Below are 14,000 nucleotides of genomic sequence, written 5' to 3' on the forward strand. Positions count from 1 at the left end.
AAAGTTGCTAGAATGCTGCTATGGAGTTACTACAGTATTTTACAGTAGGTGGTTGCCAGAATGATGTTGTAATGTGGTTGCTAGGGTGCTGTTATGCAGTTGTTAGGGTGTTCCTCGGGTACCCTCAGTTGTTGCTGCTAAGTATTGTTTTCGTTGTTATAAAGTCAAACATATATAACATGAAGGCCAAGATGTAATCAAACCTATTATGTTACCTATAAACCTATTTTGTTTTTCTTATTTAGAATTTTAATGTAATGCCAGGAGCACAAACAACCACGAACACCCTGCAAAGACTACATATTTGCAGTGACAGCTATAATAAAATACAAATGAGTTATATAACAAGCAATCAGCATGTTGAAGACAAATTTTCGTTCTGTTCACAAACATTATCCAAAATTTATGTTATTCTGTTTTGTGCTGTCTGTGTGACAACTTTGGGCAATGTTTACATCCCAGCAGCTGACTGACCGAACAAACACAATCAACAACCGGTAAATGATTGATGCTGAAAGCAAATTTGTACGGCAGCAAATCAGACATGACTGAAGAAGGCGAGCATAATACAGATATTCACAGACCTGCAACTGCAGCAAGTCAAAGCGTTTCCAAAACTGACACATCGACATCGCGCTGGCCGCCATCTTTCTTCCTCATCTCTCAGGACGCGTCGACAGATGCTGCTGTTTCTATTGCACATGCGCAGTTCTGTCAGCAAGCGGCGCTAGGGGGCTCACTTCCTCTTCTTTGATATTGTGAAACATTTATTTAAAGTAAAAAAGGTAATAATAATATTAAATAAAGAAAAGAAACACAAAGCCTACTCATAATAGACATTTAAATCATGTTAATCAATCCTGTAACTTTAAGATGCCTAAATAGCGCGTGGAATATGGTTGCGTCCTTAGTAAACAGTAACTGAAGTGAAGTGAGATTCTTCTCGTGTTGTAATATTTCATTACAAAATTTATATAATTCGACCAAAATATGTTGAACTTTTTCAGCAATATCACAGCTACACTACAAAATCCACATGGAGGCTCAGAAAAGCTAAATTCCTCATTAAAATCCCTCGAAGATACAGGACATATAGAGAATCGAAATTACGTTACTCTCAGACCCTAGGTGCCTAACATATAATATTAATATAAAAAGTAGAGTTTTAAGGAAAAGAGAATTTAAATTTACAATATATACAATTGTACATAAAATGTAGTCTAAAAATATACATAAAATGTAGTCTAAAAGTATACATAAGGAATAAAACATTGTAAACATACAATGACATTAAGGGCATGTAGCAAATGAGTGCAAACCAGATTTGTGCAGATAAAGAACAGTATGTAGTGCAAAAAGGCTTGTTAGCCTTAATAACTTTATAAATAAAATCCGTAAATTATACACATTGAACTCTCCACATTAAAGTCTCGGTATAAATGCGTGAGGCACATGAAGCACACCATAATAAATGACTGGAAGAAATCTCAAATCAATAATCACAAACGTATACACAATTAGACGATAAAATATAAAGTGACTAATCAGATTTTGAGAATATGCGACGCGTACTGCCCATTTTTGCACACGTTTGTTTCCAATTTTCCATTCTAACTTAATTTATTTCTGATACGGTCAGCTGACAAGACCGAGCAAACACTACTATGGTCAAAGAGCTCTTTGCTATGGTGAAGGAGAAGCTCTTATTTATTATTAAGGTGCGTCACCTAATCTCTGTGATCAGATTGGCCAGAAAAGGGAAACGTGCTAATTAATATTCATGAGACAAAGTCCATATGAGATACAGCTCACGTCAAAATATTTTGTTGTTGTTGATAATGTACAGCAATAATTAATTTTAATTTTATTACTGTGAAAGTTGGGTTTAGGTTTTGTGGTGGGGGTAGACGTTAATTAAATTCGATTTAATTGATGGTTTAATAAACAATATGATTAATACTCCGTATAATTAATGTTCTGATATTACTGTAATGGTTAGGTTAGGGTTAGGGTTGGGGTAGACGTTAATAAAATACAATTCAGGGTTATTTAATAAATAATATAAAAAATTCTCGTTGACTTCCGGCCGCAGCTGAATCCCTTCTAGCAACAAGAAGTTAGCACACGTGTCATTCACTTCCGCTGTCTTCTGCTCTGTTTCCATGTGTGGAGGAAAGCATGGAGGAAAAGGTTGATCTGGATTTAGAGGATTTCTCATCAGAGCCGTTTTTGGAAACGTTCCTGAAAGAAATCCAGAATGAGGACGCTATTTTCCTCGTCGGGATATTTGTAGCATTAGCGCTTGTGATTCTCACTATCGGTAAGAGGAAGCAGCTGCTTTACTGTCAAATGGCCTAAGTGTGCCTATTTATATGATAAAACGTTAGCAGAAAACTAATGTAAAATATATTAATAATAATAATAATAATAATAATAAGTATTATTAATAATAAGTATTATTATTATTACTATTTTCCACCTGTTTATGCAGCATATATGGCTGCACTGCACAAATTAATTCAGATTTACGATTTAAAGAAGACACCCACTAACATAGTTTACATTAAAACATTTATATTTTTGTATTTAGTATGAGAACCTCGTGATGACATTAACAATCAATGTACGAACAAAGTACAGATTAAATGGTGTTATCAGTTTATATAAATTGTCGCCATAACATGTTGCAATACAGAGTAGCGTATTATTTAGTTATTTTTAATAATTTCTTTTATTATTTTTATAATGCAACTGGTTTGATTTTATAAATAATGGGAGTCATTACAATAAAATGTCAAGACACTTGAATAAGCCTAGTGTTGTGGGAGCTTTTACATATGTTTACTTGTTTACTCTCTTAATATCTGATCATATGTGTTTTAATATGGCCAAACTGCCAATTAAACTTTGTTATCAGACAAAAAAAGTCATAAATATCCTATAAAATATACAGTGCATTAAAACAAGGCATATAAAATATATAAACAAGATGAAGGTATGAAGCTAGATTTGATAATTAAAAGTGAGGCACTGAAAGTTGGTAAAGCTAATAATGCCACAAATTTTGTAATACAGACATATTCTGATTGAAACAGTTTTGGGGAATGTCTGATTTTGGAATTAAGTAAAAACCATATATGCCACCCTCATATGCTCATTCATATACATTTGAAATGGGTTTCACACTACAATTTATGATAATAATAAGAAGTGTTAACAATTAAAAATGATTTAATAAGTAAAATTATCTGACTGTTTCACTGTATGTATACAGATCTGTTCAGTGGTGGATGTCAGCATCGAAATAGCATTTTACCAAATAATTGCATTTTACTGAGACATTCACAACGTTCACTTCAGGAGCTTTTGGAGGAAATTATTATATTTAGTTCATTGACGCTGTTGTTGTATTTCTAATGTGTCAGTTGGAGACAATTATAAAGAAAGAAATGTTAGTCTAAGCAAGTGGTCTGATGTATTCGTCTTTGTTATTTAATAAAAAACAAGCTGTTTTGACCACTTGGTTTAAATACAAAGTCTGAGACTGAAAAGTGTTTTTAAAGTAAATTAATGTATCATGCTTGATGCTATGGATCCATTTTCATTCTGAAGACAGTTTTCATGGTTTGACTTTTTCTTCTTCTTCTTCTTCTTCTTCTTCTTCTTCTTTTATACTATTTTTACCCGAAACGTTTAGTTTTCTTTGGGAATTTTTGGGGCTCCAGTAAAGTGAGGAATGCAGTGCTGTTGCTGGGATTGTGTGACTCCGGGAAAACTCTACTCTTCACTCGAGTGAGTAATTGTGGAGATTTTATTTTCTCAACATAAAAATTTTACTTTTTCACACTATAAACTAGAGTTGTGACAAAAAGTCTTTTGAGAAATTGCTTCTGCAACAATTATGTGATTCAAGTTTTTTTTTTTCTCAAATATGCACCGGTATTTTTTTCTTGAATTGATTCTGATCTTGTATTTACAAGATATAATTAATCATTAATAAAGTTGGGAAAGGTTTAAGAGAATTACAAGAATCTTCTGACATGGAGCACTATCTGCTGTTAAAAACTAGCTTTGAATTGTTAAAAGCTAGCCTTGAGCATCGTCTGCTGTTAAAAATTAGCCTTGAGCACCATCTGCTGTTAAAAAAGCCTAGAGTGCTGTCTACTGTTAAAATCTAGCCTTGAATCGTTAAAAGCTAGCCTTAAGCATTATCTGCTGTTAAAAACTAGCCTTAAGCACAATCTGTTGTTAATAACTAGCGTAGCACACCGTCTGCTATTAATTAAATACTATCCTTGAGCTGTTAAAAACTAGCCTAGAGCGCCATCCACTGTTAAATACTAGCCTAGAGCGCCATCCACTGTTAAATACTAGCCTAGAGCACCATCCACTGTTAAATACTAGCCTAGAGCGCCATCTGCGGTTAAAAACTTGCCTTGAGCCATTAAAAACTATCCTAGATAGAGCGCCGTCTGTTGTTAAAAACTAGTCTAAAGTGCCATCTGCTGTTATAAACTAGCCTAGAGCGCCGTCTGCTGTTAAAAGCTAGCCTAGAGCGCCGTCTGCTGTTAAAAGCTAGCCTAGAGCGCCATCCGCTGTTAAAAGCTAGCCTAGAGCGCCGTCTGCTGTTAAAAGCTAGCCTAGAGCGCCGTCTGCTGTTAAAAGCTAGCCTAGAATGCCGTCTGCTGTTAAAAGCTAGTCTAGAGTGGCGTCTGCTGTTAAAAGCTAGCCTAGACCGCTGTCCGCTGTTAAAACCTAACCTAGAGCGCCATCCTCTGTTAAAACCTATCCTAGAGCGCCATCCTCTGTTAAAAGCTAGCCTAGAGCGCCATACTCTGTTAAAAGCTAGCCTAGAGCGCCATACTCTGTTAAAAGCTAGCCTAGAGCACCATACTCTGTTAAAAGCTAGCCTAGAGCGCCGTCCGCTGTTAAAAGCTAGCTTAGAGTGCTGTCCGCTGTTAAAAGCTAGCCTAGAGTGCTGTCCACTGTTAAAAGCTAGCCTAGTGCGCCGTCTGCTGTTAAAAGCTAGCCTAGAGCACCATCCTCGGTTAAAAGCTAGCCTAGAGCATCGTCCGCTGTTCAAAGCAAGCCTTAAGCGCGATCCTCTGTTAAAAGTTAGCCTAGAGCATTGTCCGCTGTTCAAAGCTAGCCTAGAGCACCGTCCACTGTTAAAAACTAGCCTAGAGCGCTGTCTGCTGTTATAATCTAGCCTAGAGCACCGTCCACTGTTAAAAACTAGCCTAGAGCGCTGTCTGTTGTTATAATCTAGTCTAGAGTGCAGTATCTTATTAGAAACTAGCCAGGAGCATCAGTTGTTGTTAAAAGCTTAGCTCAGAATGGATTCAGGTGAGAATAACGATGCATTTTGAAAATCTCCGAATCAATGCAGATCAATTTCTCAAACATTATTTCACCACAGCTCTACTTTAAACACCAGATTGTCATTGAGTTGCAATGTTTTTCTAGTTATTACTAGGAAAGTTTGTACGAACTCAGACGTCCATCACAGAGAGCAGTGCCACATACAAGAGCAAAAGTGAGAGAGTAAGTCTGAAATCCCTTCATACACATTAGGAATGTGTGCAGTTAATGTAATGAGGCACATAAGCTTAAATAAAACCATAATACAGCTGGTAAAATAACTCAGTGAAAGTGTAATGGAGCATTGCTCTGATATTTCAGGGCAGCAGTTGGACCCTTATCGATGTTCCTGGTCATGAAAGTTTAAGAACTCAGATTGTTGAGAAGTACAAGGATGTGGCAAGGTAAGATATGAAGCTTTACTGATTAGTGCTCATGTCTGTCATTGGATCATTATCATTAATAAAGATTGGTGTTCATGGTGAGCTGAAATATTTAGACATTTGACTACATTACAAATTCTGTGGATGAATAAGTATTGTGAACAACTTTGATGAAAACGTGAGGAACGCTTTCGCATGTCCAGATGTACATAACGTGTGTGTGCTGGCGCTCACCGGAGCACTCCTTCCCTTCATGTGCACATGCAACTGAAGCAAAGCTTGAAGGTAAACAAATAGTGGTTTATCATAAGCATTTCATTGATAATTATTTACACAGTTGGCATTCAGAAGGAAGATAGAAACGTTATCTGACTAACAGCTAAATGTGTCTGGAAAAATATTCAAAGGCTTTTATTTTCATAAACAGCGCGGATGTGAATTCATCTGAGTGTTCTGATTGGTTGGAGTAGACGTCTCACGTCAGAGCGTTCTAAGCAAGAGCGCGCTCTTTCCGGCAATTGTCGTTCTGCGTTCACACAGAGCACCATTCCCACAGAGAATCCGGCCAATTACCGGTAATGTAACAACGTCTCTTTCTGGAAAATGCCCGGAACTAATTTAATTGCTGGTAATTTTCCGGAAGGTCTGTATGTGTAAAAGGGGCTAAGGTTGATGTTTGCTGGGAGTTGCTCATTAGTCATACCAGAGGTGGAACCATTTGCTATACATGACTAAAAGCAGACAAATGATCTTATTCGTGAGTGTTTGAGTGTGTAGTTAATAAGTAGCCTACAGCGCCATCTACTGTTAAACTACACACTTAAACGCTTACGAATAAGATCACTTGTCGGTTTTTGTCTCTGGTGTTTCAATGTTACATTCAGAGCTGGTTTATCCTGAATAATTCCTTAATACAATTAAAAAAAATGAAGATGGCAATACTGTCATACAGCGATCTTAATCTATAAACTATAAGAATCTATAAATTCTATAAGAATTTTGGATTCTGATTAAAATTAGGCCTGCGCAATATTGGAAAAATCTGACATTCATTCATTCGTTTTCCTTCAGCTTAGTTCCTATTTTTATCAGGGGTTGCCACAGTGTAATGAACCGCAAACTATTGCAGCATATGTTTAACACAGCGGATGCCCTTCCAGCCGCAACCCAGTACTGGGAAACACCCATACAACTTGCATTCTCATACACTACAGCCAATTTAGTTCATCCAATTCACATATAGTGCATATGTTTGGTCTGTGGGTGAACCCAAAGCACCCGGAGGAAGCCCACGCCAACAGAACATGCAAACTCCACACAGAAATGCCAACTGACCACTGCTAACCACTGAGCCAGCGTGCCACCCAAATCTGATATTCTGATATTATATTTTTCTGCTATAAATATTGCGATATGAATAGTGTTTCACAAGATAGAATAGATGAATAGTTTTATTTAACAGATTTCTGGGGAGTCTAACTGTACTCAGTTACAGAAATGAAATAATCACACTGCAATAAATGCTCTTCTTTTTGTCTCATTTCTAGTGAAAATATATCAAAATTCTTAGATCAATACAAAACTAATGTTTTGTTTTTAGCTTCAGAAGAAATAAGTCAAAATGTAGTTTTTCCTTAAAACACGCTTCATTATCTGCCAGTTGGGTAAGTAAAATAATATTGTTTTCGCTTTGGAATGTAGATATGATATGTAGACTACAAACCAGTAAAAATAAATGTATTTTTTTTTCATAAATTGTATAAAAACAGTAGTTAAATACAATCCTGTAGCTCCTGTCAACTATAATTCAGACTCAACATTGCGTTTCTTGATTATTGCGGATGTACATATTGTGATATCGATGCTGAAATGATATATAGTGCAGCCCTAGTTAAAATGTAAAGATGTAACTGGACAGCAGACGAATAGGAAAATGTAGTTACAGAATCGGTTTGGGGTCAGATCATGAAGTCCCTAAAGATTCCCACCACTCCTAATGTGCTGTGGACGCAGCAAAATCAATCAAATGAATTCCTCCTAGACATCAGTTTGTTGCTGTTCAGTAGGGCAGTAGGCTAGGGCAGTGTTTCCCAACCCTGTTCCTGAAGGCACACCAACAGTACACATTTTCAACCTCTCCCTAATCAAACACACCTGAATCAACTCATCAGATGATTAGAAGAGACTCCAAAACCTGAAGTTAATGGGTCAGATAAAGGAGACATTCAAAATACGGACTGTTGGTGTGCCTCCAGGAACAGGGTTGGGAAACACTGGGCTAGGGTATCAGATTTTCTTGTTTCAATGAATGTCAAGCATCATAAAAGTGGCCTTTTTCTTGGAGTGTCGTCATGGAGTGAAACGTCATTCCTGGATTTCCACTCTTCTGTTGTGTTGCAGAGCCATTGTGTTCGTGGTGGACAGCAGCATCTTCCAGAAGGATGTCAGAGATGTGGCTGAGTTTCTCTACTCCATCCTTACAGATAGCATCCTGGCAAAAAATGCCCCAACACTCGTGGTAGCCTGCAACAAACAAGGTTAGTAATAAAATGCGACTCTCTGCAGCAGTGTTTCCCAACCCTGTTCCTGAAGGCACAACAACGGTACACATTTTCAACCTCTTCCTAATCAAACATGCCTGAATCAACTCATCAGAACATTATAAGAGACTCCAAAAACCTGAAATTTACGGGTGAGATAAGGGAGACATCCGAAATATGTACTCTTGGTGTGCCTACAGGAACAGGGTTGGGAAACACTTATCTACACTGCAGAAATATATGCTTTTCGTACTTACTTTTTAGTCCTAATATCTAAATTCTTGAATTTAAAAAGCATTTTCTAGACGAGTGAAAAATATTGTTTAGTTTTCAGAAATATTAAGTCAGAATTGAGCGCGTTCCTCTTTAAAAACAAGCCTAGTAACCTGCCATTGAGGCAAGTGAAATAATCTTGTCTTGTTTTAGAATAAGATTAGTATACTTACTCTGTTGGCAGGTTATTTTGCTCATATTAAAGGTGCTGGATGTAAGTTGACTCTTCTATAGCATAAGAATACCATAATTGTGACAAGCACGAGGCTCGAACCGGGTCTCTGGTGTAGTAGACCGGTGTTTTACCGTTCAGCCACAGGAAGAGCTGGTGAACCCAATCGCCAAGGCACAAGGTCTAGTTCAAAAAAGCTGTTTATTTAGGAAATCCAAATTCATCAAAAAGCACCCAGGCAAAAATATAGGAAGTAGTTAACCAACATAAAGTTCTCCGTAGAGCAAACTTTAACCAAAAACACAATTGATAAAAAGTAGTGACCAGAGGACTTACGGCAACAGCAGTAGCACATCAAACTCAAAAACCAAGTAACAAGTGAAGACAAGAGGGTAGAATAAATAGGCTAAACTAACAAGACACAGCTGAACAGAATTAACACAAATGAACCCCAAACAGAAACACTGGGGAAAATGGCAACATCTTGTGGAGAAAACAAACAATAGCTCAGAATATGACAATAATATGTTTGCAGATATTTCAGAAACATGCTCAGTCAACTCTTGTTTATCTGAAAAACAATGCTGAAGTCAGATATTCTGCTTTGAAAATGTGTGTTACATGCCCATGCGCTGTCTTTGTTTTGGTCATTTTAACCAGCCCAATGCCAGTTTAGCCAATTATATATCAGTACCCCGGGTTGCCTTGGTGGAAAACAGCGCATTTCATTCATTCATTGAGAGAGGCTCTGAAAGTATGCGTCCGTGACCGAAATGCGACCTCTGGTGGACAGTAGCAGACTCCGAAATGAGACGCAGATTCAGAGTTCCACATGAGGTTATTAATTAGCAAATAATATAAATATTATGGCAATAAATGTCATGTAAAATGGCATTCAAACTCGCGTTATTAGCATTTAACACTGAATAAAGCACATGAGGTGTACCTAAGGTGATCAATGTTTTCTGTTGTTCAGCTGTGAGAAATTGAAGGCATTTCTAATAAATCAATTCGAGGTGTTGGTTATGACAAAAACTCCTTTTATATGGAGAATATTCCTTCTATCGGGTGCCGTTGCTTTTTTAGTGCACGTTTAAATCACTCGCTCCAGTCCTCAATCTGGCAACCTGCGCTTGCATTTGTTTTGATCCAGGAGTGCAATACCTAGTTTAACCACTGGGTGTCAAACTTACATACTGCACTTTTAATGAAAAACTCACTTTATTTTTTTAGGTTATTTCTGAAAATGCTTTTTGATTTAGGAATTGTTAGAAACAAGATGAAAAACTCCAAGAAAAGCATTTGTTTTAATCCATTCCAAGATTTGTTTTTTAAATTCAGGATATCTTGATATCATGAGAAATAGACATTCATGCAGATGTTTGATTCTTGACTTAATATTTTTAACTTTTATTATTTGAACAATTCAAATTGAAGCTGTTTTTCACATAAATAGAGGAATTTCTCATTTCAGGATTGCATTGTCTTTTTCTTCTTGCAGATATCACGATGGCAAAATCTGCCAAATTAATTCAGCAGCAGCTAGAGAAGGAATTGTGAGTATTTGCTTGTTTCTTTCTCACTAATAATAGTTCCCATATTATCTTAATATCATACCACCAGGAAGAGTTTTACATTTTTTATCAAACCTAGAACTGAGAAATCATATTCAACTTTGGGTACCCCCCCCCCACTACCAAAACATATCCAAACAATAAAAATAACTTATTTTCAGTTTTATAAACAGATTTATTGCATTTGAAAAAAACAGTAATCAAAACTAACAAGCAAAAAAATTTATATATGCATGCGTGAGGAAAATATGTCTCAATGAAATCCTGTTATCACAAGAAAATACATTTTTATAGCATAATTGAGTGACCAAAAGATACACGGACGAACCGCTCACCGGCCCTGCACGCACTGTTTGACATGAATTCATTAATGAATCTGTTAACAATATGTTAACTGTACTGTGTTCTCACAGATGGTGTCTGATATTGCACAGATGCTTTTGACATATACCTTATTATTTGTATACATCATTTTAATAGCAATGGGTTACCGGTCTTTTCATGAGCTGCAATATTAGTTTAATCCTGGTCAGTGCAAGCCCTTTTGCGATGGTGTATGTGGTGTTAAATTTTACATATCGCTGACAGCGTCTGGCCATTAAATAAAGAATTAAACAGAAACTATCGTGCTTAAAATGTGTAGATGTGGCAAACAGTTACCTGAAAGTTCCGTCCCACAGACTTTACAGTGAATGCTTTAGTTATTATCATAGCGGACTTGAAGCCAATGGAAGCCTTTTATCCACTTTTCGAAAAATGTAGATGGTGGATTAACATTCAGCACATGATCAGTAATCAGATGTGCCATTATTTGTAGCTTTAGCTGGTTTCTAAAACTAAATCTGTCAGTGTTGTTTTCGTTCTCTCATCTTCAGCGCGTTACATTTTCGCGGTTGTATCTCCTGTCATCTGAAGGCAGAAGGCGTTGACTGAATGATTCAGTCTAGCGCAGTGGGCCAATAAGAAGAGCGCGAAGGCGGGACAAGCGTTGCCGGCTTTGTTTACTGCAGCAAGTTGACATGACAACAGTTTTAAACTGTTCCTGAGCGCTGTGTTTTAAGCACAAAGATGCATTCTGCCTAAATGTGTCCTAAATACTTTATGAATTCATCAGTGATATCTTTGAAAAATCTGAAAATATTAGCTTTCACTTATAATACTGAAAAATATATATTACAATCACTGAAAATTACACAATTTTTAAATCACTCTCGCTCGAAGAACTCGATGAACAGCGCAAACCGCATGCTTTTATAATTGGCGCCACCCCTCTCACAGCTGCCCCTGATCTCCGCTCATGTGGAGAGAGAAAAAGAGACAGATAATAGGATACAACACACAAGAACAATTCAAACTAGCATTGTCTAAATAATGTTACTCAATATGTAACAACACTGTAGAACACATGTGTCAAAGCCAGTTCCTGAAGGGCCGCAGCTCTGCACAGTTTAGTTCCAACCCTAATTAAACACACCTGATCAAACTAATTGAGTGCTTTAGACTTGTTTGATACCTACAGATAGGTGTGTTGAAGCAAGGCTGGAACTAAACTCTGCAGGGCTTCGGCCCTCCAGGAATTGACTTTGACACCCCTGCTGTAGAAGTAAAGATGAACTGAATTGAATGTGGATGTTTTGCTGTTTTTCTTTGCCTCTGCTGGACAGGAACACACTGAGACTAACCCGCTCGGCAGCGCTCTCCTCTCAGGACGGAGCAGTCGGGGGTTCGGTGTATTTAGGGAAGAAAGGCAAAGATTTCGAGTTTTCTCAGTTGGCCAATCGGGTGGAGTTCATTGAGTGCAAAGCCAGAGGAAGCAAAATGGAGGATGGAGATGCTGATATCGATGCTCTGGAGAAGTGCCTGGCCAAACTCTGAAGATCACTCAACTGGAGCTATTCAGTAATTTAATTAAGCTTTTTGCTGTTGTCGTCTCTGGATTTTGCTCGTCATTGCTGTATCAGTGCACATCATGTCCAGATACTGTAAATACAGCACACACATCAAACCGAATCAGTGTATAATGCAAACCTCGGCACTTGTTTGCTTTTTCCTTCTCACTCCAGGGTTTTATTAAAGTGTAAACTGGAGTCAGGTCAACGTTTACCTTGTATTTTATTTTGCTGTAAATTATATTAAAGATGGATTATCTTGATTATTAGTGGCCGAGTCTTAAATTTATACATAAACTTGACTTGCAGTTTTGATTCAAGGCAACTTGATACATGTTCAGATGCCAAATAAAACATGAGTAAATGTTTCGAAGCTTTAAGCGGTGCTTCCAAACATGTAGGAATTGCGTACTTTACTTAAAAAAGAGAGTAAACCTGCTGTAACTTGGAACTATTGAATTGTTTTAACTTTTGTATAAGTATGCACATAGTTTATTTACTTAAAGTGAGTGAACCTGTTGCCTAAAACTTGAATACAGTCAATTAAACGCTTCGCACTTTATTTTGATGGTCTGTTTGTTGAATTGAAGTTACATTGCATCTTCATGCCAATTAATTCTCATTAGATTAGTAGTAGAGTGTTAGATTGGGTTTAGTATGTCGACATGTACTTCTTATAGTCAGTTAAATGTCTGTTGAAGGAGCAGTATAAACAGATATTAAGCAGACAGTCTACTAATACTCAAATGGACCATCAAATTAAAGTGTTACCCATATGCTTTAGGGATTTACTCACTTATAAAAGTAAAATTAACATCACTTTTTACAGTGTATGTAAATGCATTTGGTAATCAATCATTGATAGTGATCAATGGTTAGTCAATCCCTGTAAAGGATCAAAACAAGTTCAGCTCCTGTAGCAGTATTTGTGGCAGAGGCCAAATCTAATTTTTTGATTAGAAGTCAAATAAAAAATGTTAAGTAACCTGCTTCTGTTACTGAGTCAGTTTTCTTTAGGTATTTTACATGTATGCCTTTAATATAACCTCATGTTGAGGAACATCTCCAGACTTAAATCTATAGATTAGATTAGATTCAACTGTATTGTCATTACACATGTACAAGTACAAGTCAACAGGGCTGCAAGAAATGCAGTTTCGGTCTAACCAGCAGTGCAATAGCAGCAAGTGCAGGATACAGGTATAAGTTATAAAGTGCAGTTATAGAAAAACTATGGTGATATTTACAGATGGATGTACTATGAACATTATATACAGGTTGTATTAGCTATGAACAGATTTACAATAAATGAATATATGTACAGGATGCTATTAATAGCAGAAGTGTGCAGACTGATAAACATAATTACAAACGTTCATGTGCAGTGGGTATGTACAGTTCAAATAAGTGAATATGTGCAAACTTTAAATGTGCAAATGTTAAATAGTGCAGTGATTGTGAGGAGTATAAGTTAGAGGAGTGTGGGGGGTGTATTGGGTGGTGAGGGGCAGAGTTCAAAAGGGAGACAGCTCTGGGGAAAAAGCTGTTCCTCAGTCTGCTGGTTTTTGTCCGGGGGAGCCTGAAGCGCCTGCCGGAAGGCAGGAGAGAAAACAGTCTGTGAGCAGGGTGAGAGGAGTCCTTAAGAATACTGCGTGCTCTGCGCAGACAGTGTTTCTTCTGGATGTCCCCAATGGCTGGCAGTGTGGTCCCTGTGATGCGTTGGGCAGTTTTCACCACCCGCTGCAGTGCCTTACGCTATACTTTCCTTGCTTTTGTCACATCTCGCCTAGACTATTGTAATTCCTCAT

General features: G+C 37.3%; 2 protein-coding genes across 2 annotated transcripts in view; one reads left to right on the top strand and one right to left on the bottom strand.

Annotated features, from left to right (window-relative positions):
- Nucleotides 1–675, bottom strand: part of cux1b (cut-like homeobox 1b) — a 36,568-nt gene extending 35,893 nt beyond the window's left edge. Inside the window, exon 1 of the mRNA XM_056473279.1 lies at nt 585–675. Within this exon, the coding sequence (XP_056329254.1) occupies nt 585–647 (63 nt within the window). The 5' untranslated portion in view covers nt 648–675. The remainder of the gene's footprint in view (nt 1–584) is intronic.
- A 1,443-nt stretch (nt 676–2,118) lies between these two features.
- On the top strand, nt 2,119–12,455 carry srprb (SRP receptor subunit beta). Its single transcript, XM_056474355.1, has 7 exons — nt 2,119–2,320; nt 3,698–3,792; nt 5,467–5,544; nt 5,683–5,765; nt 8,145–8,281; nt 10,231–10,285; nt 11,968–12,455. The coding sequence occupies exons 1-7, from the start codon at nt 2,179–2,181 to the stop codon at nt 12,176–12,178; spliced, it is 801 nt and encodes a 266-aa protein (XP_056330330.1). The 5' UTR covers nt 2,119–2,178; the 3' UTR covers nt 12,179–12,455.
- Nucleotides 12,456–14,000: the final 1,545 nt, after the last annotated feature.

Source organism: Danio aesculapii, chromosome 15, assembly GCF_903798145.1.
Source record: "Danio aesculapii chromosome 15, fDanAes4.1, whole genome shotgun sequence".
NCBI classification, from domain to species: Eukaryota; Metazoa; Chordata; class Actinopteri; order Cypriniformes; family Danionidae; genus Danio; species Danio aesculapii.

Bases quoted from the DNA above. Each gene is read 5' to 3' on its own strand.
- srprb (XM_056474355.1), top strand. From the start codon at position 2,179: ATGGAGGAAAAGGTTGATCTGGATTTAGAGGATTTCTCATCAGAGCCG. The intron at 2,321-3,697 runs GTAAGAGGAAGC...CGAAACGTTTAG, and splicing joins GCTTGTGATTCTCACTATCG to TTTTCTTTGGGAATTTTTGG. The intron at 3,793-5,466 runs GTGAGTAATTGT...ATGTTTTTCTAG, and splicing joins AAACTCTACTCTTCACTCGA to TTATTACTAGGAAAGTTTGT.